This window comes from Meleagris gallopavo, chromosome 16 (assembly GCF_905368555.1).
Source record: "Meleagris gallopavo chromosome 16, MGAL_WU_HG_1.1, whole genome shotgun sequence".
In the NCBI taxonomy this organism is placed as follows: domain Eukaryota; kingdom Metazoa; phylum Chordata; class Aves; order Galliformes; family Phasianidae; genus Meleagris; species Meleagris gallopavo.
Window position 1 is genome coordinate 2,522,615 of NC_139419.1, and position 27,333 is coordinate 2,549,947.

A 27,333-nucleotide genomic window follows, 5' to 3' on the forward strand; every position below is an offset into this window, starting at 1 on the left:
TCAGAGAAGCTGCATCTAGAGTAACAAGACAATGAAGAACAGGGAGAGAAGGATATCAGGCTACACCAATGGCAGCACAAAGCAGAAAAAGGCACAATGGAAACAAAGAATTTTAATTGGAGGAAAAAAAAAAAAAAAAAGACTTCACCCACCAGCCCCCTTTCCCCCCCCCCCCAAAAAAAAAAACAAAACAAAAAAACCACCAAAACATTAAATGGTCTCTCCCCCTGCACATATCCACATTTTTTTTTTCCAGCATAAAGTGCAGAGACTTCAACTGAAAGGGCCAAAATTCCCTTCTGCTCTCCCAGCAGCTCTGCCCTCTTGGAGGAAAAAAAAAAAAACAAAAAACAACACAAAATAAGTGTCAGCCACTGCCCCAAGACTCCGTAACAAAACTGGTCCCTGTTTGGCACAGTATTCAGGAGATTTTTTTCTCCACAGTAATGGCAACTTCGCCAGACAGATCTGTCCTTGCCCCTTCCTGATCTTCATGTGGCCTGTTACATCATCTCTTTGATCCTTCAGGACATCGGTTGAAATACAGTGCCTTCTTACAGGGCCTCAATGCAGCTGTTGGGTCCAGTTCAATTCCACTGAAAGTGAAGCTCCCAGAACCACGTGTTCAGATTGTGGCCTCCATGTGCAAGACCTTCAAGGCCTCAGAGATTTGAGAGCTGGTGTCAATCTGGCTGTACATCCCCACCAGGAAGGCCCTGTGCAGTAACACTGCAGCGTGCTCTGTGAAAGAGAAAGACAGCGTGAGGAGTGGCCTGAGAGCAGCAATCTGCCAGTGAACACCTGGATGAATGCTTGTAGCCGTGCAAGACGTTCCTCCTTCTGTTATTACTGAACAGAGCATAATTCACCTTGTAATGGCCCCGAGGGTTTGTGATTACGTGAGGGATCACAACTCAGAGAGGAAGATCGTAAAGGAGCAAATCTGTTTCAAGGAAACCTCCCTTATCTTTATGGCAAGTCTCCTCTCTGCGATGCTCACACCGAAGCAGCTATTGATACAGATGACCTACATGTTTGATAGACTATTCTAGGCAACGCTGACTTTTAGCAGCTTCCCAAGGAGGCTGCTTTCATAACAGGAGCTCAATTTTGACCTTTGCAAGGCCACCAAGCACGCACCCCAGAGGAGGCACATACTGACTTACCTTGGCAAAGGAGGGTGTACTCAGGCAGGTTCCTCAGTGCTGTCTGCACCACCTCAAAGTCTCGGCTGCCAAGGCAGTACATGAAGGTAGGAAGGAAGTCTGCAGCAATGCTAGAAATAAAACATCACAGCATTGGTACAGCCCAGTTCACCATCATCAGTGGGCAGCCAGTGCCCCTCAGTGACTCACAATATCCTGAGTTCCCACGGTCCTCACCTAGGGTTGTTCTGAATGGAGCGCAAAGCCAGGCTAAAGGCCAGATTTCGGCAGGACTCCTCTGATGAGCTCATCAGCTTCTGTAGGTTTGTCTGAGAGAAGATGCAGAAATAAGGATCACAGGGCCATATAAGGATCAGAACTGTGCAGACTTGCATTACTACCCCTCCAGCATCAATCCAGCAGATACTGGCTGAGACAGGAAATCTCTCTGTAATAAGGATTATCCTGTTTTGAATGCTTTAAAGGACCCTTTTGTCATATTATGGCGTATAGGAATTTTCCCTGCATTCCTGTGTGTTTTTTTTTAGGGAACTGTTCTGCTTCCTCCTAGTCCCATTATTGTAAAGGGGACAGAAGGTTACTACTTCCTCAGATATATAGAGAAGTTCAAGGGGATGATGGAACTATTATGCAATGGAGAGAAGGCAGTAGGAAGGTATATACTGCCTGCTGTCAGAAAGCCTAATGGAAAGTGCAGCATCTTAGGGGAAAATGTAATACCACCTTCCTCCCCAAAAGCAGAGTAAGAAAAGCAATTAAGCTGGCTGTACAACACACTCTAATGAACAGAATCTTTGACTTTCAGTGGCATTTAGAGATGTCATACTCACAGCAAAAAAGGAAAGAATTTCTGGCCTCCGTCTGGACATCTCATCAATGTCTGTCAGCACCTCCAAAATGTCTGGTGGAAGACACACATTAAAAGGAATGACTGAAATTCACTGATTCAGCAAAGGACCTCCAAACCCAGCCTCCCAGCTGGTCAAGTTTTACTACTTGCACACAGAGCTAGTGTAATAAAGACAGTTATTGAAAAGGGAAGGATGAGAACAGGCAGTCCATTTGCTAGATCAACATATCTCAAACTGCCCAAGCAGGGGTCACCAGTATGGTCATGAGATGGGCAGGGGAAGGAGTGGAGTGAGGCATAATGGTTCAACTCCAGAGTACTTTTTCCTTCCGTCAGTTTCTAGGGTAGAACAACTGTCACCTCAATACCACAACTTACGCCCGATATGAACACTGGACACTTGTGATTTCAGAACACTTCAGGAGAAGCAGCATGTTGTTGCTATATGCCAGGTTAATGTGATTTTCCTTTCTGAAGGTCATCTGGGATTTCAAACAAAATCATGTTTCTAATCAGTTTGGTATTTTTATTGTATTAAATAAAATGGCACTCCTATCAGTACTCTAGAGCAGAGTCACTGGATCAGTGCTGGCTGAACGTGGACTGTAACACTCCATGAGTTACTCACGCAAATTCCCAGAGCACCTTCAAGATACCTGAAAGAAGAGGCAGTTGCAGCACTGCCGTGTTAAGTGACACAACATCATAGGAAGCCTCTGTCACAGAACCACAGAAAGTTAGGGACAAGTCACCCAAAACAAAACCACATCCTAACTGCTGGAGACTTCTAGGAAACAAAACTGTAGCTGACAGCTGAGGAACAGGGTTGGCACGTGGCTGCATTTGCCCTATGTTCTTGCACTTACCCTCAACTGTTTGGCCTCGAGAGAGCCTCTTCATGTATGGGGCCATTTCAGCTGGTGTGAGAGGAGTGAAGAGAGACACGCTGACAAGAGGGAGTGAGCCAGCTGCCGCTTCATCTGGTACAGAATGAGAACGGGTCACTTTTGACAGTCTACACAGATTTAACAGGGAGACAAATCCAGTGTTCCCTACCAACCATCAGCTGAGCTGCAATGCTTCCCAGCTCTCACAGCCTCCTGTCTCACTGCACCTCCTGGTAGCCCTTGCTGATGTAAAGAAGACTAGCCTTCCTAACACTATTTAATACACACAAGTTGCAAAGAGAGAGAAGTATGTACCCTAGGGTCTCCTGACAGGTTGATCCTGAAGCGAGGCTTCGGAAGGTAAAATCCACAGTAATGAAAATCACCCTAAAAGCTTTTCTTCTGCACCAGTAGAGGTACCACTGTCAGCAAAACAAACTAACCCAATCCAGATACTGACTTCAAACAGCCGAGCAGACAAGTACCACTCCCCATTCTAAATACCTTTCACTAGGAGTAGGAGAAGCACTACACAAAAACATCTGCACTCCACAAAGCGCTGCAGGTTTGCCAGCTAGAATTACTTCTGCATCCTAATCAGACTCACCATCCTTCTCTTCTTCAGAGCCTCTGTCCAAGATGCTGCTCTTACTAGGCAGACTCAGCCCAGCCAGGAGGGACTTCAGCATTGCTAGGTCACTGTTGTCTGATGACAGGTCACTAGTGGAACAGATGGCATGTTTAAATAGAAGCAAAGGCACGAGGACAACTAGCAGCACATGAATTAAACATAGTAGAAACAGTTTCTCAGGAACAAGATTTTTCCCATTCAGCGTTAACTACAGGGGTTGCTCCAAAATTAATGCCTTCCATTTTATTATGTTGGCCTACAATATCAGAGGTGGATGTTGGTATGGCAGTAGACTGAACTTTCTGCCAGTTTTCTGTTACATGTTGTTGCTGCGTGACAGGTGGCAGTAGAGGGGCAGTCTGACAAAATGGCATCTGACATGGAAGTGCAGATGAAGCAAAGGGGAGGAACTGAATTTCTCCATGTGGAAAAAACAGCACCCATTGATTGATGATTTCTGAACATTTATGGAGACCAAACAGTGGAGGTGAGCACAGTGAGGCGGTGTGTGGAAATAAATAGGAGGCATTACTTTCAAAGTGACCTATTAGAACTCAAATAAGTTTGTCCCTGTATCTGCAGCTGTGATCCTCCTATTATTGCTGCAGGTAAAGACTGCTGCTGGCTCTCCAGAAATAACTGCAGAGCACTACAATACCTTATCAGGGCATTTAATTCATTATGTGAGTTCAGATTATCACCCAACTTGTCAGGTTCTGTTTTCACCTATAAAACGGGAGATGCTGTTCATATCAATAGACATTTAAGCAAGCAAGGGTGAAAAAGTGCCACATTAACAACTGTTGTCACATTATCTTGCTGTCCCCTGCCTGATTATCTCATGGCACCCTGCCTGAGCAATCTCTCCATGAACTAACTGGGCTAACTGGACTAAGAAAGCTTACTGTAGAGGATCCGAGTGCTTCTGCAAGAAGGAGACAGCTGCTTGTGCATTGCACGTGATGTACTTCTGGATAAACTGGACATATTTGCTGATGAAGGCAGCCAGGTGTCGTGAGGATTTCCTGTAGTTCTGAGAAAGGGTAGGGATGATGAGTTAACAAAAACAGCAATGATTCATTGCTCCATCCTGCACTTCTGGGGCCCAGGAATTAGATTACTGATCGCTGGCCTCCCCTATTATAATCTCTCCGAGGTACTCTATACATCTTTTGGCTTTTAAGATACACGAAGGTTCTCCCTCCGTATAGCAGAATGTTGGGCTGCCCTTTGTTACATTAGCTTCTCCCTCTAGTGGCTGGCAGCCCGCACACAGTGTGCAGCAAGGACTTTGCCTACCAACAGCAGACGGATGAAGGAGAGCAGACAGTCCCATAGTGCCGCCTGGTGCTCATTCTGGAAGACCTGTGGCTGAAGCAGCTCCAGGATCCCCAGGACGTGTATGAAGAAGGTCAAGTGGTTCTGCTGCCTGAACTCCTGGAAATTGAGGTGAACACGGCCGTGTAACAGAGCTGCAATCATCGGCAAGTGCCTGAAACACCAAACAGAAGAACAAACAGCTCTAGCCTCTTCCTAAATAGAATTACATGTTGTTACATCCCAGTGGCTTTAAGTGTCCCTCAAACTCTCACAGGGTTTTGGGTTTGACCCCCGTATCCATGGAATCAGCAGTCACCATTTCCCACGCATTTTCTGTTCTGTAGGCTGCAGTTCTATGAGGATTGTTTCCTGACAAACAAGCAGCCAAAAACAGTGCAACCTCCTTATAAAAGATATGGCTTTGCTGCCCTTTCTTGTAGGTTTCATAAACAAACACAGATTCTGCACAATCTACGTGACTGCTCTAAGCCTGCCCCACACTCCTATGGCAAAGGTTGATGCTTTTCAATAAACTCAGTCTTATGGATGAAAGGAGAGAGCTGTACCTGAGAAGGAGGATAGGATGAGCCACAGCTAGCTTCCTGCATGCCATGTTGGCATCCCACACACGGCTTTCTGATGACTTGGAGTCACTGGTGTCTGCAAGGAGGTTAATGAATCTGTGAACCAGGGCATCAAGCTAGAAAGAAAAGCAGTGAGTAAATAGTTAAGTTTAAAGCACAAGCAAGCCTGTGGCTCTTCAGCGGCATTTCTCAAATACTTTCCAACAACAGATGAGGTTAACAGAAATTATTCCCAGGTAGAACCTGCAAGCAGATGCAGCATTCCAGCTGGCAAAGGATCTGAAGTCCACAGTCCCTACAGACATCAAAGCAGGATCAGACGCCTGCACATTTGCGCTTTACAGAAGCCTTTGGCACACAGAAATTTATATAATCAGAGCTTAAAGTATTTTATAGAGAGACAATGAAAAATAAATCATACCTAAACTCTGCTCCTGAATGTGAAGGCAGGGAAGGGGCAACTGAAGAGCGAGGTTAAGAAACCAAAATGACCCAACCAGCACTCTCTAGTTCTCTCCTTTTAGTCTGAGCACCAACATAGCATTCGCTCCAGGTGCACAATTGGAAAAAGGGGCTTTTCTGAGCTTCTCTATTTACCTTGCAAGTGCTGCTGTCTCTGGCTCCTTCACTGGTGAGAAGCATCTCAGGCAGAGGCACAAGTTGCTCGGGTAGCTGCAGGTATATCTGAAGCAGAAGGTCCTGGCAGCATTTTCCCACAGAGCTGAAAGAAAAAGGTAGAGAAGAGCCTCTGGTTACTGCTTTAGCTCAACCAGCAAACATCACAGACCCATCAGATTATTAAAAGTTTTCTTGTATACGTGATAAACAACTTTGCACAGTAGTCACCACTAATCTGACCAGTGTTTATTCAGTCTGTGATTCTTTTTGAACTACTCTCAAAATATGCGCAGTCCACAGGGATCCATGATCTACAGGGATCCACCATGAGGCCATATCCAGTGCTGGAGTTAGAAAATTGATTACATAGTTACCCCTGGATATAGGACAAGAAAGCCTGGCTTCCATCTCCAGTGAGCAGAATTCCTCTATGTAGTGCTCACGGTCATCAACATCTCAAAAAGTAAGTCAGAAGTACAGCTAATCAGACTAGCCTGTTCACAATTAGCACACCTGCCTGAGATGCACTACCATGCAACAGCAACTGAAACTACAAGGCATCTTTTCTATTACCATAAATGAAGTTAAAATTAGGTCAATTTGCTCCACTGACACAAAGACACTATCTTCTGCTTTCCCAACAGTGCTAACACAGCTGTTAGAAAACAATCATAATGATCAGCACAGTTTGCATTATAAGCAATGATTCAAGGCATGAGTAGACAAGAAATTCCACATTAGACACTGGTAATTAAGAACAACAGCTGACTTATTAGAAAAAAAAAGTAATGTTGAACATTTTATGCCAAAATTCCTGAAAGAAAACATGCCCTGCAATTTCACTTTTAAGGTGACCTTCTTGGTTCTAGTAACACTTCAGAGTGACATTTTATTCTCCTAAAATGTCTGGGAAGATAATGCATGGGAAGCACTTGTTATATGGGCTCTAGAACACTTACTAATGAAGACATGCTGTCAAGTCTCATCATTACCTGGCTGCCTGTGCCCAAGTAACTACAATTAGAGTAGACAGTGCTTTCCATTTGCGACCCCCACCTGCTACCCCACTGCTGGATGCAGCCGGTCAAATACTCTGTTACTTTTTTCATGCTCTCAAGGTCCCCATGAGAACAACTGAGTAACAGAGGCAGTCGAGACTGGATGAGTGTGCAGGAAGCCTCTTCTGTGTTCTGGTATCTGGTTTCTGCTTCAGCCAGGATCAGCTCCACCATGCTGATCAATTCTGATGCCTTTAGATGGAGCACAAATTCCTCACGGCGCTTCTGCAATGCAGAACACAAAATTAATCCCAGCTGAATCCCTAGATCCTTAGTTCTAGTTACACTTCCCCCAGACAGACAGGAACATCTCTTAAGATGAGACTTAAGTAACATGGAAACTCAGAAAAGAGATTAAACTGCATTTTCATGACAAAATGGGAATTATCCCATGCTGGGTTTTAGCTTGCTCATTGCTGTAGCCTTTTGACTAGATCTTTAATAGATACTGTAGCAACTCTGCAGGAGCTGCAGAGGAAATGTCAAGGGGGCAAACTTATGTGTGCTCAAATGAGCTTTTTGAACCCAAAATTGCCATTATAATATATAATAGAGTAGAGCAGCTAAGCAACCAGCTGAGGTACAGGCAGCAAATTTGGCACACTGCACCTGTATCACTCCAGTTGCCTCTTGGCCATGACAAGTCATGCAATATGAAAGTATCACCTCTCACTCCATTCAGACAGGAGACTTGGAAGAACTGAACCACTACCTGAGGAGTTCTTTGGTCCCTTCCCTGCCAGATCCGAGGGATATGAATACAGGCCCACAAGAAATCCAACGAAGCAGTTGGATCAAACCTGCCAGAAGACAAAAGAAGACAGATTTGCAATTAGAGTCAACGCAGCCCTCAGGCAGCACGCAAACACATGGTACTGTCTCTAAACATCACAAGTACTGTGAAGGAAAAACATCTGCAAGATGTAAAAATAGGATCCATTAAGTCCCAAGAAGGGACTTGGTTCTGTTCCCAGATTATGACTAAATATTTGTTGCAGTAAGCACAACACAGGTATGGTGCCCAACAAATGGCATTCAGCAACAGTACAGTGGCTGCACAGTCATGCACCACAAGGCCAAAAGTCTGCCACAAACATAAACAGTTGATACAAGGAGACCAGCGATCTTCATGTTGCAGTGTGCAGAACATCCTGCCTGCTATCCTGGATTGCAGAAATTAAATTGTTAGTGAGCAAATCAATAAAAAAATTGCAGGAAACAAATATTGCTAGCTTTAGAAATACTGTCAGTTTAATCACGCTGTGCCTCGCTACTCACTAGCCGTTAGGGCATTCTGGTCTACGAGCGTAAGAAATTTAAGCAAGATACTACAAATACAGTAAAACTCCAGTATCTGAGAGCAACATACAGGAGCTGAGAGCTCCCAAGCTCAGAACTGGGCTAGAGAAAGACTGGTAATGGAGTTTAGTACAAGCAATGGATCCAGCAGAGCCTGCCCAGGTACACAGACTCCCATTCGTTTGCCATCCAAGCCATCTTTCAATCCCCATGTTCATAAAGATTATCAACAAGGGCAATGCTAGATGGATTACCTAAATGATTAGTACTTCCTATTTAAAACACAGCCAAATCTTTATGTGCTCTTTCCATCAAACAGCAGGTAATATTTAAATCAAGGTACACAAATCAGCATGACTGAAATCAGCATCCTTCTCGCAAAGCCTGTTTTTGGCTGAGCTACATCTCTTGGCACACGCACCGTGGAACTCAGCAGCTCCTGTTCGCAGTTTCTGATTGTTCTCTCTCAGACAGCAAATTGCCCAACTCACAACTCTGCTAGGCTCAAAAAAAACCCACCACTAAGACTCACCTCTGCTCTCGGTTTCTGCAAAGCAGAAGCTTGATGCACTGGTGCAGCGTAGTCCAGCTAGACTGATGAGTGAGAAGAGCCAAGAGATACGGGCGGAAGGAGGGCACCTGGGATCCTGCCTGAAAGGACCAAAAATCGAGATGTATAAACAGATTCTTGCTGTTAGGTGGACACAAGAGATGATGATGGCAATCCAAGCAAGCGGACAGCACAGAACAGAACACGTGGATTGAGGATTTGAACTGCAGTACTGTTTAAAACATGGCAGAAGTCATGACATTCGGCTTTAGCCTTAGCTCTGGTGTAGCACTTCTGGGCGAGCTACTTAATTGTCTTCAAAAATACACATGAAAACACAGAGTGCTAGGCTATATGGAACTACGCTGTGTCTATAATACTCTTTGAAGTCCTGAAAAGAACAGGGCTGAAAAAATACAAAGATAAGATGAAAATGTGCCTCATACTGAGAAGGATGCACCAGAATCTCTATCTTAGTCAGACTGTGCTGCTCTCAAACAGGTATAGTAACATGTGGCAAAACATAAAACTCTCCCATAACCTTTTTTCAAGGTGTAGGTCAGCACTCCATAAAGGTGGTTTTAGCATAGCAGTCTCTCTACCCAACAACTCTTACCTTGTTCCAGGAGAACAGTAGTTTCTGCTGGAGATCAGGGCAGCTGCTGATCACCTCTGGGTCCAACATCTCCAGCCAGTCATTCAAAAGGCCAGAGGATGGCCCCAGCCAAGCAGCTTCAGTACTGAAGAGAAAACAAAGCCAGTATCAGAGATGATGCCAGGAAACCAGACCTCCCACTGAGTTCCTATCGTCGCGTAGGCTCACCTGCAACTATCCAGCTCTTTCTTCACTGTTGTCTCTTCCTTGTCCTGGAGCAACAAGGAGCTCACCACAGCAATTGGTTTCATGGCAGGAAATCTTGCAGTGGTCTCAACAGTAGCCGAGAAGAGGACTGTGAGGAGTTCCTCCAAGTACGGAGAGTGAGTTTCAATCAGGCCCTGAAGGACTAGCAGAGGTAAAAAGATGTCACTAATCTCGACGTGTGGTCAAAGCTATGAAATGTTCTAAGTGTCTCACGAAGGCAATCCATCAGTTGAGAATTCCCCAGAGAATGGCTCAGTAAGGAAGAGAGAAACCACTTCTATCTCGAATAGCAGACTTCTATTTCTTAATAGGTTAGCAGAAACTGACAGTTTGCTGTAAGACAACCTCAGTCCTTGGTCACAGTTTACAAACCCACATAGCAGCACAGGGAAAGGAGGTGATATAAAATAGGCCACATTTAGATCAGTCTGCATTTTCCTGCTTCCCACTGCCTATATATGAGGTGCTCCCTCCCTGTGTGCTGGAATTTCAACCTGCTGCTGCAATAGAGAGGAGAGCAGGAAGACAGTCATACCTTTGCTGATGAGCTCTGGCTCCACATTACCCTTCTCTCCTGATTTCAGGGTTGCAATAATGGCACGTACCGTGGAGCTGATCAAGTCAGGGTCATGACGGAAAGTCAGAGCTTCCGTGAGGTGCAAGAAACCACCTCGAACTACAAAGAAATTACAACATTGGCATCTGAGGGACAAGCAACAACAGGCCTCTCTTCTACAGAGGCACCATACTGTAGTGGCACACAACTACTCAAACCTACACACGCACAACATCCCACTGTCACTCTACTCCCTCCACAGCTCTTGACAGCTCTCAGGGACAATGTGGATTGAATGAATCTTGTCCTCTTGAGGACAGTGTGAATTAAAAGAATACTCTATAACCACAAACTCATTTCCCTGATGAAGCTCTTGGCAGGAGACTCACCAACAGATAGCAGATGACAATAATTACAAGTCATGACGTGACCTTGTTCCATGAGCTTTCTTGCATGCTCACCTTCCAGGTCTACAGCTAGCATGGAATTCCTTATCTGAGCAAATGGAAGTTTTCCCTGAGCAATCTGCTCACCTTACTGAGATGCTAACAAACGTCTACTGCAAACTAGCTTTGTTTCTGTCCCTTTCTTAACCCGCTTGGTCCACTCAGAACCCCACGAGCTGCACAATGCCAGTACCGTCACTGATCCTGTGCCTTGAGGAGTACTGCACAGCAAAACCCTTCAGCTGGGCACGCAGAGGACCATCTTCCACTGCAGGGTTGTCCAGCCACTGCAGCATCTGCATGAGGACTTTGAAGAAGAGGGAAGAGAAGGCAGTGTCTTGTGGCATGCAGCGCTGGGGAGAGCAGCAAAAGACACCTGCTTACACACACTTCAAGAATAAAACAAAGATAGCAGAAGGGGCAGACAGTGCACATACTGCCATGAATACATAGAGTACACCAATTCTGTTGGACCATACCTCACTGAAATCAAGGCAGCAGCTCTAATGTAGAAATGTAAGGCAGAAAACATCAGTCACAAACAAAATACCTCTCCGAGCATAATTAAGGGTAGCTTTGTGCATTCTTCCATCATGAAAGGAATGAGATATTTTACTGGTAACTCTTAGCCTGCCCTGAAGTTCTCCTTAAGGAATCACAGACTTCCTTTCATAAACTGTCTGCAGATACTTACAAGACATGTCCATGCTACACAACAGCACAGACTCGAAATTCCAAAACAGGGGACTCACAGCTGCAAACCCACAGTGACACAATTACTCTATTGCTTCAGGTTCACCTAGCCCTGAAGGTAAGCCCCAACTCTCAGCAGTGCTAGGCTAACGTGGCCTATGTGCATTCAGCTGTTTTATGTTCAGACAACTTAAGTCCCTTTGTATTATGCTCACAGGCTGTGTTTTTAGCATTACACAGGTAGAAAATCTGCACACAACAGAGTAGATGCACAGCAGATTTAGTTTCCTCCCCAGCCTACTTTGTTCAACAGTGTGGAGATTCTTGTCTGACACCACTCACCTGATACTGGTACAGCTGGCGCATCAGTGGGCAGGAGATGAAGTGGTTACGATGCATAGCCATCACCAGTGCACCACTGTGTGGTGAGTTCATCAGTGCAGCTACTGCCTGCAGAAGCTGTGCTGTGATCCCGGTCACTTGCGTGTTTCCCTGACGGATTTGAGCCAACTCCTGCCCCAAGGCCTGCTGTAATGCCAGGGCAAGTGGGCGCAGGTTTGAATTCTGCCATCGTGGGTCTGGATTTAGTGGGAAAAGCTGGTAGGATGCAGAACAGAATATGTCTATGAAAGCAAATGAAAGGACTTTCTATACCATAAAGTACCCCGAGGCAGAGGGTCAATCTACCTTGTATGATCATACTGACCGTGAACCAACTAGAACCTTGATACAGCTTTTTCAATATTCTAGTGCCTGGTACAGGAACAGCATCTATGCAACACCAACCCAACTGTCAACACTGACACCATGGGGGAAATCACTGCACTACCCAAATACAGGCGATCAACTTGTCCAATTAATTCCCTGAAGGTTTGTTTTGAAGTCAACAGAGAGAGGAAGGCTCTGCTAGCAGATATGTCAAAGCACAAAGGCTGTTGACATACAGCTTTGTTGCCAAGGCCCTGTGAGCATTTCACAAATCCTCCATGCACTGCTGAGACGAAAGGCACTATACACAGAACAAACAAGATGCAGAGATGGTAACATGCTAGTAGGCACTGACAGTATTAGGCGCGATCAAAAGCCACATCATGTTCAGACTACATGAAAAAACCAAGTCCATCCAACATCAACTCCGCCAGACTGTAACAGCACAGCCTTACTCTATGCAGGGCTTTCCTATTCCCTGCCTACAAACACTGCAGGAAGAATGGAGCAAAAGACGCAAATAAACAATGTGGATTTTGCAAAGGTGCTGCAGGAAAGGAGGTGATGGACAATCAGCTTGAGGCTATACCAGTACCTGCAGGAAGATGCCTGCTAGATCATCTTCTGGGCCCAGAACCCGAACCTGGCTTAAGGCACGGATTCGGCTCTGGCCTTGATTGCTCTCAGGGCTAGATTTTGACTTTGCAGTCTCAGCACTGTCTGCAGTAAGAATAAAAGAAAAGAAAGAAAGCTATTGTTACAGTAAGTAGCTCTGGAGCCCCAGAACTGAATCATCTTCAGCTTCACTGTCTCTAAGTACTGAGAAATCCAGTAGCTTTTCGCTCAAGGCAAAGCAATACCTACTTTTCTGTACTACTCGGAACAAATAACTATAGAAAAACTCCAATAATACTGGAATTCCTCCCTCGAGCAGCGAAGACATTTGAAAGACAACTTGGATATTCTGAAGTTTAAGCCATCCTGGACAGTACCTCGTCGGGCTGGTAAGGAGGCTGTGAGCAGGGAGTGGAAAGTCTGGCCTCCTGTCGCTCCTCTTTCGTGCTGGACCTCCACAAGGTGAGCCATGTAGTCTGAGAAAAGGACAAGATACGAATATGTTTCTTCTCCCTCCTTAGGGAAGCAGTACAGAATTGGTTGCTGCTTGTGTAGCTACCACAGTGAAGACATTTTGCTGTTCATTTGGACTTCATAAACATGATGCAAATGAGGCCTGTTTTCTTTTACAGTTTAGCCTCCAGACTATTTAGACTTTGTACAATCCAGTTCAGAAAAACCCTTCTCTTCTTCGGGAAATACAGTCAAGAGCCATCTAGACAAGAACTAGGGAGGTCTCTACAAAGGCAACGAGCCACCAAAGCAGCTGGCACAGAGTCCAGTGAACTAGTTTGGGTTTTACACCAGGAAGTCACAGGATGTACTTACATTGACTGTTTAAGACAAAGTAAAATGTCTAGTTAATCTCATACAAAGCTCTTACTCTTGTCCATAATGTTCTGCTCCAGTGTCTGTGGGTCATGAGATACTGCTTGATCCAGGTACTGCAGAAGTTTGCTCATGCTGGAAACTGGGATTCCAAAGGACTGAACAAAGAGAAGCAGCTGCTGCGGCTCCAGGTCCTGCAGGGCTGCAATACAAAAACACCAAGTTCTCAGATCACCAAATTGTTTACAGAAGGTCATCTTTATTACCCGGTATTGTACTTTTGGCTGGACCAGGCAACACATTAATGACAGGACTGCAGAGAGCCTAAAGCCAGAAGTCTGACAGCTGCCTACACTGCTCTGCAAATCACTGCCTTCTCACTGCATCTTTCAGTTAATTCACTCACTGACTAATTTGATCTTCTGTTTAATTTGATCAAAACCTCAGGAACTCAATCATCCATATTAAAAAATAACTTCCACCCTCTCTGTTGATGGCTGCAGGCAGGAGTTATTGAATAATTCAATCACTGGCTATAGAGAGCTGTCATTTAATTAGTAAGAAAGGGACAAAGCTCTGAACACCAGGAAGAAATGAAAGCACTGATAAGCTGTGCAAGGACAGAAGTAACTACAGATATAGCTTACATTCTTCAGCCACTGCTCTCCACATTGCAAGCACACCACATTCTATGGAAGCAAAGTTGTGCCCGTTGTCTGGTGATTGTGTACTTTAATTCGAGCTGAACTGTTGTAATGCAGATAGTATCCAAATAACAGTCACCCATTTCCTTTAAAGTACACAGAAAACACAGAAGCTGTACAAGCTCTCCCCTGCTTTAGAAGTAATAGTCAGCATCTATAAAAGCCATCGCTCAGCTGCATTCAACGCAGATCACTGCAAGGTCTGCCCTGACAAAGCATCCGTGTAGTTGGACACACAGAAGAACTGAGCAGAAAAGACTACCTTCCCTACAGGAGGGTCTGAAGCACCAGCAAACATCCCACAAGCTCACCTGCATCCACGAGCCGCGGGACTTCAGAGCGGATCATGCGCAGCTTTAGCCAGTCAGGGAGCAGCAAGGCCTCCTCTGAGGTGTCAACCAGAAAAGCAGTAGGAAGGGGCTTTTTCTCCGGGAACCATATATCCAATAATGTGTAAAAATCACCATCCCCTGCTTAAGGGCAGACACAAAAATCTTTCTTATGAACATAAGGACCTAGAATATTCTATCCTTCTCTGTACAAATCAATCCACTAAAACCCTTTCTTGTTCAAAGGCTAAAACAACTTAGGAATAAACACTATCAAATGGAAATGTGACCTATGTATTTGAGTGCCCAGTTCTCATCCCACAATAACCCCTGAAGTCCTTGTTTAGCAGGGAGGGACACACCATTTCGACATTTTCTGCTCTCTGCAGAAGGCAGCAAATAAGCCTGCAAATCCTTCACTCAGTGCTATCTATTAGAATACTACAGCTGTTAGCAAATGTTGTAAAGGACAACTTGGGTAGAATTAGCACTGACCCAACCTGTTACACACACACAGGCTCTCTGTACAGTCCACCACCCCTTGAACAAATCTGAGTACAGTTACTAACCTTGAGGTGGCCCTAGTGTCAGGAGAATAACCATGGCATGCACCACAAGGATATGCATGGTGGCTGTTTCACCACTAGTCCAACGAAGGAATACCTGATCCTGTGACTCTGACTGGAAAAAAAGGAGAACAAACAGATGAGCAGTGGTGGGGAAAGAACAGAAAAGGAGTACTGTGCGAAGCAGATGAAAGAAGACCATAAGAATGGACAAGTTTATTCAGACCAAAGTTCAATCTAGCCCCAGTATCTCCAACAGTGGCAAAAGAAAGAGGAAAACAAAGTGATTTTTACATACACACACACACACACACACACACACTTTTGATACTACATCCAACTATTCTCAAATCAGAAAATTTTTGAACCAGACACAGCTTCTACATTTTCAGCAGCCCACATGGGCATATTTTGTCTTAACTCAAGATTCTTCTACCTGCCTATGAAAGGTAGGGAGGAACTCACCCATCTGTACACCTCCTCGCCTTCCTTACTCTGGCGCATGCATTTGATGTAGCGAGAAAAGATGGAGAGAAGAGCAACAAGTACTGCATCTGACTCAGCACAGTATGAGAGCTTGGAGAAGAGGTGAGACATGATGGTAGAGCGCTCCACTATGAGCCGGGCTACATCCTGCAAGAGAAAAACATCTGTCAGGTCTTTACAAAAGTAACACAGACAGGGCCTCCTGCCTTACTAAGCCACGTCCTCCAGTTTCCATCGTCAGCCCAGTTAGCATGATTCTGGAGACCAACACATGTAGTGAAGACAGGAATCATCAATTTACGAAGACCAAGCGATTTGCATGCATCCTGTGAAAACTTAGTGTCCCAAGTTGTAGCACAGATGCTTTCTAATGCATCCCATGGAAAGGGAGCATTTACCAATATTTATATAGTAAGAACTGTGTTTCTCTAAACATCTAGCAACACCCACATTTTAAAAGGATCTACAAAAAGCAGAAAGAGCCTTTGAATCTCTAGATCCATGCAACTGAGTCTCCAGAAGACTGTTACAAAGGGCGTTGGTCAGTGGATTTATAAAGCTATGAAAAAAGCACCCAGAGTGAGAACAGTGAATAACCACTGTATACAAGCCAACCATCCCAAAAATCACCAGACTTGAACAAGAAAAAAAAAAAGTCAGAAATTCAATTTCAGTTACAGAAGAGTGAATATTCCACCACTAAGGTTCCTGACTTTCCATTCTCTCTCCAGATACATGCAGGTTTAACACCTGCTTACTTGAGAAATGCTGCCAGATGGTGACATTTCCCTCAAATCACTATCTGCTCTTGCATTCCCCATACTATCTGAGATGGGCTGCTAGACTGGAGAGCGTGACTCTGATTTTCTGTTTGAATATGAAACCGAACACACAAGTTGCCCTCCATCACAAATCCAGAAACACAACTACGCACTTATCGATTTCACATGCTCCCAAAAACCCCATCCTGCTGGTACAGCAAGCTACCACTGCCCTGGGCAACAAGTTCAACACATCACACCTCCCCGTGCAATCCCTCTGTCTTGGCAACCCTGTCTCTCACCAGAGCAAGGTCATTATGCTGTCCCTGCTCCTCCACAGGGGCGTGCTGGGAGAGGTACACCAGGTAAGCACTGATGGTCTGGGGATCTGTCTCCATGTGGATGGCCTAGAATGACACAGTTCTCATTAGAGATCAGGAAGTGATGAAAATAAGCACCAGCAGAAAGTATGCTCTTCTGCAAGAATATAAAAATGACAACATCACAGCCACACAGTTTGCTCAGATCTGTTTTAGCATGAGTAGGATAAAGAATCATTTGCCCAGGAGCTGGTCACTTATCCCTTCCAGGTAACACCTACCTGCTGCAAGGCAACAGCTGTTGTTGCTCTAACGCTGTCAAACAGTGGCAGCCTTGGGAGGTCTCTCAGTAGCCACTGATAACCTTGCAGCAGTTCAGAATCACCAGAGTCTTCTTCCATGGGGTGATCTTTCTCTTCTCCATCCCGCAGTCCTCCTTCTGATAGCACCAAAGACAAGCCCTGCAGAAATCACACAAACACAGCCTGTGCGTATGAGGCCACAGCTGGACCCACCAGTTTCATACTAGTGAATAGAATAGAAACAAGCTTCAGACATCAGGGAGCGATCCAACTGCCATGCACACAACCTCCAACATAGAACTTTGTTTGCTTGACAGTGACCCTGCTTAAAGTTTCAGTCCTCTGTAAGCATAATCTCAAACTCTGCAATTCTGCCTGCTTTGACTATGCTCTAGAGCACCAGGCATTTACTAATTTACATTCCCCATGGAAAACAGCTGCTGCCAATTACTCCTTGTACTTCACAATCTGCTGAGTCTACACCTGAACTTCACAGGAAACAGCAAAATCCAGCTTTATCTTAAAATGGTACTACTTGGCTGTTGGACAGAGAAGATTCTGAGCAGCAGGAAGCAGAAGTGTATTTGATGGGGCCTGGAGATTGAGATGAGTTAGCAAAGAAGGATGATACAAAATACTGCTCTCAACCCTCAGCTTCTGATAAGCCCTAGTTGAAAACATTTTTCTTTTGCTCACCTTCATGGCCAGGACCCGTGAAGCCACCTGGGAGGAACTCAGGCGTCGCAGGAAATAGTCAAGTACCTCGCAGGTTGTCTGTTCATCTGCCTTGGGACCCAAAAGCAAGTCTTGCAACCGTCCAAGCAGTTGCCTTTGTTTCTGTTGTCTCTGTGGAGCGAGAAGTTGGCCTTTCCAGTGAAAACAAATCCAGGATGAAAGCAGGTAACAGAACTGAGGCCCAGAGACCACTCACCTGGCGTTTCTTGGCACGCTGCTCTTTACTCTCACCCTCCTCCTCTTCTTCCCCTGAGGTTGACTCATCAGCAGCATCGTGAAGCAAGAATTCACAAAGGCACTGCACAGGTAAGACATCCAAGGAGCCCTCACTGGATTGAACCAGATCTGCCAGCCATGGCATTGACTGCGACGAAGCCTATGAAGCAGGAGAATGACAACGCAGGATCAGCAGAACATCGATGCTGCACTAATCATTTCATTCCTGAGCAATAAACCACCTTCTCCTGCACCATACTCAGCTCTCTCCTGTCCCTCACTCTGCTTAAGCTTTAGAGAGAAGAGATCAGATCCTAATTTTGCCAATCCATCAGTGGAGCTTACCTGCCTTTGAATGATGTTGAGAAGAAAGTCAGGATGACGACTTCGGCACAGGAGGTGGCCCAAGCGAAGAGACTGGTTCAGGCTTTTCACCTGCTCCAGGACATGCGGTGGAGGCCTGCGTGGAGGGCCCCTGCCAGAGAAACAAGAAGGTAATCACAGACGAGGCACACTTTCATTGTGGTGATCAACCAGTTCAGCACTGCATGAAAGCTATATACAAGTTGCAACACATATCCTACATGTCCTACCCCCACCAACCTCCTCATTAACAGCAGGAGTTCCTGACCAGGATTAACTGGAATTTCCCAATACCAACAGACTAGAGTACAAGGCTACTCACTGAGGGTCCAGACTTGTCAGCTGGGATAGCAAGAGGCTGCTGCTCTCTGTTATGGTTTGTTTTGTGGATGCAGCAGCCAGATGACCCTCAAATGCAAGAATCTCCTGTTTTTCCCTCTGGGAGATTTGAAGCTCACGATTAATCATCTCTGTGCGTGTCTCCTCATCCGTCAAGGTACATTGAGGATAGGAGTAATTACTGAGAAAACAAGCAAAAAAGTTATCTTGCCCCATTTAAGACTTATGAAACAAGAATGTCCCCATGTTATTAGCTCTATTAGGGACAACACACACACAAAAAAAGGCAGCTTCCCAACACTGCCAGGGAGACTGAGAACCTTTCAGCAAATTTACATCACAGTCACCCCTTGTTGGTTACATTCTCCTGGGGGAAAACTCCTTTCCCACTCAAACAGCAGCACTACTGCCAGCTCCACTAAAAAGGAAGAAGCCAATATACATGAGCTGAATTCAGAAACACACAATTTATAGAGGAATCTAGACATACTAACTTTGTCATGACCATTTCCATGAGCATCTTTAGAGAGGGGTACTCCTCCCATGCAGCCAGACCTACAGCATAGAAGAAAAAGATATTCAGGAAAACAGGAAGAAGTCAGAGCTTTTACAGAGATTCTATCACAATCCAAGCCATGGAGAGACAAGCTTACTTTGGAACATCCCACCACATCAGGGCACAGACACTGACTCCAGTCGCATGCCAGTCCAAACTCCCTCACTGTTTATTTTCACACCCACAAGGAGCATGCAGCACAGCACAACTTGCTAGTAGCCCCTCAGCCAGTTTTTGCAGCAGAACTGGTACCCGGAAAAATGCTCACACTCACCAATGTTTTCAGGATTGAATGCAGCCACTACAAGCAGGAGAGGCCAGGCCTTCCAGTACAGGGTAGAAATAGCTAGATTTGGAGGCTGGTACCTACAAAAGCCATCAGTAGATACAAGCAATTTAGTTACTGGAAGCCACTACAAAACTGTTCTACTTAATCATGCACTGTTTAGATTTGGCAACACCAGTTCAGTAGTTTTCAGGAAAAAAAGAAATCTCTTGCAAGTGTGACAGCAGAGTTCAGCTGAAGATTTCTAGAGCAGAAAGACCAGAGTTCTTGCAAAGAAAAGTCCATTCTGTGACTCAGAACTATTTCTGCCTAGGAGAAATTCTCACCAGAGCACAACATCAAAAAGATTTCTCTGGGATTTCATTACTAAAATTTTTAACTGGAAAAAGCATCGTGAAGTCTGTGAACTAGAACTGCCAGTTGTAAAGTGAAAATGAACTAGATCACACTGAGATTATCGATGTGATAAGCCTTACCCTGGGGGTAACTGAATATTTTCTGGATGGTGATAAGTGCACAGATTTAAGACAGCATCAATCAGCTGGATTCTCTCTACCCTGAGGACCTCAACATCTGGGGGGAGGAAAAGACAAAACAAGTTATTGACCAGCCTACCTTGCTGAAAGTCCTTCAAGAAAACCAACAAAGCAACAAAAATTCAGCTTCAAGCCACTATGTCATTGTGGTCTTGTTCTCATGATATTACAGGATTAAAAAACCACAACTCAAAAAGCAGCAACACTTAAAACAAGCCATAAGGATACTGAGACATAAATGAAAAGACTACGGAACACATGGATTAATTTCTTTAACTTCCAACACTTTCACTTCTGAACGGCTTAAAAATTTCTGTTCATTTTATTGTCTGGATAAAGGACTGAATTGAATTTAGAAATGGTAGCTTAAATCTCTGGGTGGCAAATCACAGCCTCTCATCCTCAACAAAAGCAGCATTTCCCAGACACCCCACTGACTGATGATCAGTAACGGGCAGAAACAGTGGGAGAAAATAAAAATCTTCTCCAGTGAGAAAGCAACAGCAATATACATCTGGCTCTGAGCCAAATGCTTTGCCATCAAGATTAAAACATGCTCTGAGTGATGCAAAGGCTCTTTGGAATACGGTAGGAGCTGCCTCAGCTCCGAGCGGTGCTAAGCAGACACAGCCAGAAGGAACCACTTGCTGGCTGAAGCTCTGTACAGTCTTACCATCTGCTTGCACAGCTGCAGCACGCTTCACCAAGTGGTCGGCAAGCTCCATGGCATCCGCAGGGCCAAGAGGAAGGTCCCGGGACAAACCAATCACAAGGATCCGCATCAGCGTGTCTTCAAGGATGGGCACCTCAGAGCACAGGCGAAGGAAGAAGCTGCATGAGACAACAGACAATCAATCACGCTTTTCTTGACAGCAGCAGGAGGATTGCTGAAAACCTCCACAGACCCTACAGCTCACCTGAGCAGAAAATAAAGCACAGTTTAGCTTCCAACCATTTTCCTGGTCTCCAGGTCCAAATGCAACTATCTGAAACAAATTGCTTGCATTGCTTTGTACCTCTGCGCTTTAGTCTGTGCGAGTCTGAGCTCCCTAACATTAACACCAGTACAAGCCATACAGCACAGGGCTGTCCTTCTCACCATTACAGCATTAAGATACAGAACAGCTTGGCAGAGGGAAAAAGAATCAAGGAAGAAGAACAGAAAGACTGGAGCAATGGTCGCCAATTTTAGGCCGTGTAACAGACGATGAAAAAGCAAGCACAGTTCCAAGCCTTTCCAACACAGAGTTACATAAAGAAGCACCAGAAAACACCAGTTCCTTTGCCTCTAGTTACAGCAGCTCTGCCTCTGTACCCAGCTACAGATGGAGCATACACTCACTTGCGGTCGCTCTCGGGGGGCCAGTTGTCCCACTTGTAGTAGGTCTCCGGCTGTTCTGTGAAAAGCACCTTGTGGAGGCTGTCAGAATGAAGAGGATAGTAAACATAATCCGTGTGAGTCTCAAAAACATATTCAACAGTTCATTTTCCACAATGAAAAGACATCAGACAGGATAACAAGGGGTCCACAGGAATCATCTGTGATCAGATAACTTGGTTCCACAAGGAATTTCCGAAGGACACATGCAAGGGCCTTTACAGCGTGCCATATACTTTTGGAAAAGGGACTGGATATGCACAGTAGGGTCCCAAGTAACTCTCTTACCAGTGTACATAGTCCTTTGGAGCCAGCTTGCTGATAGATGGAACAACTGTATGAAGCCACCAGACAGCATCTCGTTGGATAGCAGCAATTTGGTTCTGGAAAGAGCGCAGCACTTCCAAGTCTGAAAGACAGTCAGATTACAAAACTACACACATACAAGAACGCCATCCAGAGCAAAGCAGGAGATGGCAGACATTTCAAGACCAGGTAGTAACCAATGCTCTGAACATTAAGTAAACTGGGAAGAAGTCAGAGTCTTCAGCATCCCAACACTGACAGCACACATGCTTCACTTTCTGATGCACGCTGCAACAAAATCCCAAAACGTAGTACAGATGAATAAAGACCATGAGAAGACATCTCACAGCAGTCACTTCAGTGCTATCCCAAAAGCTCTGCCACCTCAGAAACATGTACTTGGTAATCCTTACTGCTGCTCTCCTAAAAGTGACCTTGTCCCACAAAAGGCACCCATCTATTCAGCCAACATGCAAATGCCACATCTACATACAATTCTGTTGGTCGTGGGATAACAGCATGCAGCCCCATACCTCTATTCAGAACACTGGCATACACTTCTTTCTAATTCTGGCTGTAACTCAGTCCCAGCACTGCCTGGAGGTATCTAACAAAATACCCATCTTCAGAAGGAAGCTAGGTTTTTATGCTTACTCTTTTTCTCTCCTTTGTCCCAGGCAATTCCAGCCTCTTTCACCTGGGCTGTAATACCAAGCATCATGGAGACAGCTAGAAGATCAGTTATGTGGATGACAAACCGCTCCTGAAAACAAAAGCGAACCAAATTACAGCCATCTTCTGAAGTGTTTCATCATAAAAAGATGAAGTCATGACCGTCTGGAAATGGAATATGGAAGATCTGCTAAGAATTGCAAGACACAATACTGAATCACCCAAATAACAAGGGAGAAAGAAATATCTGTCAGGAAAAACAAATAAACCAAACAGATACTGAAAAGCCCAGCCCACCCCTCGTGCCTCCTAGCAATACATGGAGCAAACAAAGTGCTACCTTGAATTCCATTTCTGCATACTGGGCCTCCTTTCGTTCCTGCATAAGGCCCAGGCAGAAGGCCTGGAAGTTGATTTCATGTTTTGTTTGCTTGATGATCTCTCGCAGCAGTGCCCGTGAAGCCCGCAGGTAATCATCCTTAGTAGTCAAAAGATCCTGGAACACCATTGCTAGGTACTGAGGGAAAAGAGGAGTGTAAATATCAGCAATTACAAAACAAAAAGCATATTGTTTGTCGTTCAGACACCGGTGAGCTATAATACGTGTCTCTAATGAAATTTCATTACCACAAGTTTGGTCATTCTGAACGTGGGAGCCAAAAGATGCTCATACACATTTACTCATAACAAGTTAAACAAGGTGATCTCAAAACAGTATGATACATATTGCACAGCTGTCTGTGGGAAGATTTCATTCGAGCCACAGTTCAGCTAAAACTCTCAGGCAGGGATCTGGGCCCACCAGTAGTCACACAAGACACTACACCTACCTTTGGTGCTTGCTCTGAGCTGTGCTGAAGAACAGTATACAAGATCTGCATGTTATTGGGATTTCTTGCATTTGAAAGTTCATTGAAAATCACAAACTTAATCGTAGTTCCCAGGTTATCCCTGTGTGCATTCAGCAGCTCTCTGCAAGGGAAGACCAGAGGTTTGTAAGCTGAGACTTCAGCTAGAATCGTGTTCTGATTTTTCTTGAAGTGTTTAATACACAAAAATAAAGAAGGTGCAGCAATAGGTATGTTCACAGATGCTAAAGGATTACTGAAGGATTTGCATACCAATGAAATTCATGTGAATGTGACACAGTCTCCCATGGCCAAAGCAGATATTTAACAAGTCTATCCATAGCCAAGGCCCTGGGCACATCTTCCAGACGGAGTCACTCACTCACCTGACACATAGCATGTAGTGGTTGAGAAGGACCTTTGGCTTGAGACGAATTTTGATCAGGTTGGAGATAACTTCCATGTCCTCTGAGCTGTGAGTGTTGCAGTTCATACAAACAGACATGAGCAAGTCCTGTGCTGGCTTGGTCAACTGCAGAGGAAGAACAGGAAAACTGCAGCCACTGGCCAACACAGAACAGAACTGTAACTCGCTTTACTGGCTGAATCTCAGACCAAGTCCAAAACATTCAAGGTCCAGCAATCTCCATCCTTACCTTTGGATTCTGCAGCCACATCTCCAGCCTTTGCACAGCCATCTGCCGCACCTCTTTGTAGCCACAAGTTGCTGTCAGCAGACGAAGGAGGTTTCTGGACACGTTATCCATGGGCTGGCGCCGGTTGAGCTGATCCCGCAGCATGTCCAGAACATACTCCTCCACACTCTCTGCAAGGTCGTCGTACCTGGGCCATACAAACTGCATTTTATTCACTTTCTCCCAAGCCAGCTCTGTCATGCTTCACTGTGTCCAGAGATCAGCATTCTTTTTTGTTCACGATAAAGACTACAAAAACAAATCTACTCATTTCTCCTGATATTCAACGTTCTCTAGCAAGTGTCATGGGACAGCTCATGCAGAGAGGGAGCTCTCTGCCACAGCACTTCAGGAGTGGTGAGCACAGATAGGTCTGTCACATGGCTGCACCAGGAAAGGAAAGCACTTCACCTGGGCATGAGCTGGCCCTCCTGTTCTGGGCTCATTTTCTCCTCTGCAATCAGCAGCTCACTCTGGCTGTCTTCCTCCTCTGTCATGGAAGGGTGAGGGCTGCTTCCTATGAGAGATCCGCACAAAGCACACATCATGAGACAACTCTTTCCACTGCTTATCACTCACACATCACATACAAGCACATTATTCAAGTCTTTCGCTGCTTGCCCTCAAAATGAAGGGAAGCAAAGAAGGGAAAAGCAATGCCAGAAACTCAGTATCTGCTCTAGAGGACTCCATCAAGTAACACACTGTTCACATCTGTTAGCCCTTGCTACTATTTTTTAAACATCCACTTACCAGCGCTAATGTCCCCACCACTACGACCAACTTCTCCATGCAAAAGCATGCTCTTAGGAGGCATCTTTGTGTTAAAAGCTGTTTGGATGTTATCCACAAATGTCTTGCAGTGAGGGCTGTCCACCCAGATGCGCTCTCCAAGGGAGTCCTCAATGTAAACCTACAGAAAAGAAAGCAGCAGAGAACACAAACCACACTCAAACTTTTTCATACAACTTGCCCACCACTGCCTCAGCCCAGCAGAAAAACCCTTTGTTCAACAACCTTGACAAAGATCTCTGGCCAGTTCTCATCCTCTTCGTAAGCTGCCATGAGAAGGTTGCAGGCCAAGACAGACACAAGGCTATTTCCTTTAGCTTTGAAATTAATAGAGGCATCTCTTCGGAGCAGGCTACACAATGCCTGGAAAATTATATTAAAAAAAAAAAAAAAGAACAAACAAAAAGTTTAAATTACATACCCAAAAATCATATAGAAAAGCTTTAGAAAAAAAGCTACAAGTCTCAGTAACTTGCCACAGAACTGCAGTATTTATAAAGGCATGCAAACTACTTTCTGGCCAGACAGCAGTTACAACTATACTTGTGATGTGGCAGGAACCCCAGAATTATACTTCAGAAACATACAGTAAGATGTAAGATGCTTCAGGAAGCCCAGGAGTCCCCGTGTGACACAGCTCTCACCTCGATGACGCCTTCAGTGGCAAATATATTTGGTTTGATTTTTGCCAGGTACATGAGGCTCAGGTACAGCGTGGTATCAGGTTTGGCTCGGTTCATTTTCAGCTGCTTGGCCGCTCCACACAGCACTCCCTCAATGCGGTCATCGTTACCTTCCGCCTCTGCTGCCTCAATTTCATCCAGCAGCACCGTGGGGACAACTGCAACAACAAACACACAGGCACCAGTTTTTACCTTCATGCAAAACAACCCGCCCTGACACGCTGCCAGGATCAGCCGCCAGGAAAGCAAAACATGGATCCACACCTCAAATACTGCGCTCGGTTTTAGGCAATCCCTTCCTTTCTCTTGCAGGTGGGATGTGACAAGACTCCTAATACAAGACTGACTGAGGCCCTGGAGCACGTATGGAAAAGGGCAAGGAAGCTGTGAAGGATGTGAAGCACAAGTCTTACAGGGAGAGGCTGAGGAAATTGGGATTGTTCACTCTGGAGAAGGCTCTCTACAACCACAAAATCACAGAATGGCCAGGGTTGAAAGGGACCTCAAGGATCACGAATCTCCAACTCCCCTGCCACAGGCAGGGCCACCAACCTCCCCATTTAATACCAGACCAGGCTGCCCAGGGCCCCATACAACCTGGCCTTGAACACCTCTAGGGACGGGGCAGCAGCAACCACCTGAAGGGAAGTTGTAGCAAGAGGGAGGTCAGCCTCTGCTTACAGGTAACAGTGACAGGAGGAGAGGCCATGGCCTTAAGTTGTGCCAAGGGAGGTCAGGGTTACTATTAGCAACAAAGTTTCCTCTCAGAAGGAGTGGTGAGGCACTGGCACCGCCTGCCCAGGGAGCTGGTGGAGTTGCCATCCCTGGAAGCAGTTAATAAACACATACACGTGGCACTGAGGGACGTGGTCTGGTGTCATGGTGAGGATCTCTGAGAGCCCACCCAACCTTAATGATTCTGACCCTACAATCCGCATACCTTTAGCCCCTCAGTAGTGTTTTTCCTATTAAGTTTTTCAGGCAAGATGAACACAACCCAACACGAACAAGGAAGACAAGGTGATGAAACTGTGACTTTGGCCCCCCCATCCAGCAGGGGAAAGCCTTACGGACAGCACACGAAAGGCTCCTCACGGGCTAAGAGAAAGGCTTCCGGCAAACTGAAGCCCAAGCCGAGGCCGCGCCCTTACCTTCGATGGGGATGACGGACGGCTCCTTGATGGAAGGCGAGATGGCCCGCTTCTCCGCCACGGCCGCCTCGGCCAGGCGTCCCAGGGCGCTGAGGGGCGGCGTGGCAGACAGCTTGGGCCGCTTGCTCAGCCCGCCCAGCCCCGCGGGGCCCGACAGCGCGGCGGCCGCGTCCCGTTTGCGCTCCGAGGGCAGCCCGGCGGGCGCCGGCTTCAGCAGAGCGACGGCGGCCTTGCCATCGCCGCCCTGCCCCTTGGAGCCCAGCGCGATGAAATCTCCCGGCGGCGGGTGAGCTGCAACGGACGACAACCGTGATGGGGACCGCGACGGCAAACGGGACGGCCCCCGCCCCGGCCTCTCGGGCGCGGCCTCAGACTCACCGGAGGGCTTGGGCGCGGCGCTGGGCCGCCGCACGGCCGCCGCCTTCGGCCGGTTCATGGTGCCGCACGGCGCGGACCCCGACGGCGGCACACCGCCCCGCGACCCGGAAGCGGAAGTTCCCTCCGGCCCCGCCCTAAAGGCGGAAGCGAAGCGTGCGCTCCCACTGCCGGGGCGGTATCGGCGAGCGGCCCCTCCCGCCCCGCCCTGGGTAAGCAGAGATCGCGCCGCCTGGTGGTGGGAGGTCGCGGAGCGAGGGGCT

The 27,333-nt window shown here is 46.1% G+C and overlaps 1 protein-coding gene across 2 annotated transcripts; it reads right to left on the reverse strand.

Annotated features, from left to right (window-relative positions):
* Positions 1 to 222: 222 nt before the first annotated feature.
* Positions 223 to 27,230, reverse strand: INTS1 (integrator complex subunit 1). Of its 2 annotated transcripts, none has more exons than XM_085238101.1 (47): positions 27,074 to 27,230; positions 26,696 to 26,986; positions 25,506 to 25,702; positions 25,087 to 25,224; positions 24,823 to 24,982; positions 24,481 to 24,586; positions 24,031 to 24,217; positions 23,761 to 23,906; positions 23,357 to 23,498; positions 22,867 to 23,043; positions 22,509 to 22,617; positions 21,837 to 21,957; positions 21,513 to 21,590; positions 20,844 to 21,001; positions 20,111 to 20,207; positions 19,623 to 19,714; positions 19,287 to 19,347; positions 18,776 to 18,973; positions 18,436 to 18,565; positions 18,071 to 18,250; positions 17,836 to 17,985; positions 17,119 to 17,298; positions 16,820 to 16,924; positions 15,736 to 15,903; positions 15,274 to 15,385; positions 14,687 to 14,845; positions 13,727 to 13,873; positions 13,221 to 13,319; positions 12,824 to 12,948; positions 11,863 to 12,117; positions 11,021 to 11,180; positions 10,361 to 10,501; positions 9,787 to 9,967; positions 9,580 to 9,703; positions 8,946 to 9,064; positions 7,827 to 7,914; positions 7,113 to 7,339; positions 6,036 to 6,159; positions 5,421 to 5,554; positions 4,834 to 5,026; positions 4,440 to 4,567; positions 3,511 to 3,623; positions 2,883 to 2,996; positions 1,997 to 2,067; positions 1,383 to 1,474; positions 1,167 to 1,276; positions 223 to 741 (listed from the first exon to the last, which is right to left on the reverse strand). In XM_085238101.1, the coding sequence occupies exons 1-47, from the start codon at positions 27,129 to 27,131 to the stop codon at positions 626 to 628; spliced, it is 6,561 nt and encodes a 2,186-aa protein (XP_085094227.1). In that variant the 5' UTR covers positions 27,132 to 27,230; the 3' UTR covers positions 223 to 625. The 2 variants fall into 2 exon arrangements, with proteins under 2 accessions (XP_085094227.1, XP_085094226.1); XM_085238100.1 differs by having other exon boundaries at positions 14,687 to 14,848.
* Positions 27,231 to 27,333: the final 103 nt, after the last annotated feature.

Coding starts and splice junctions, on each gene's coding strand:
- INTS1 (XM_085238100.1), bottom strand. CDS start 27,131: ATGAACCGGCCGAAGGCGGCGGCCGTGCGGCGGCCCAGCGCCGCGCCC. Junction 23,499..23,760: donor CACTACATGCTATGTGTCAG/GTGAGTGAGTGA, acceptor CTTCCCTTGCAG/AGAGCTGCTGAATGCACACA. Junction 10,502..11,020: donor AAGGCACAGGATCAGTGACG/GTACTGGCATTG, acceptor ATTTCTTTGTAG/TTCGAGGTGGTTTCTTGCAC.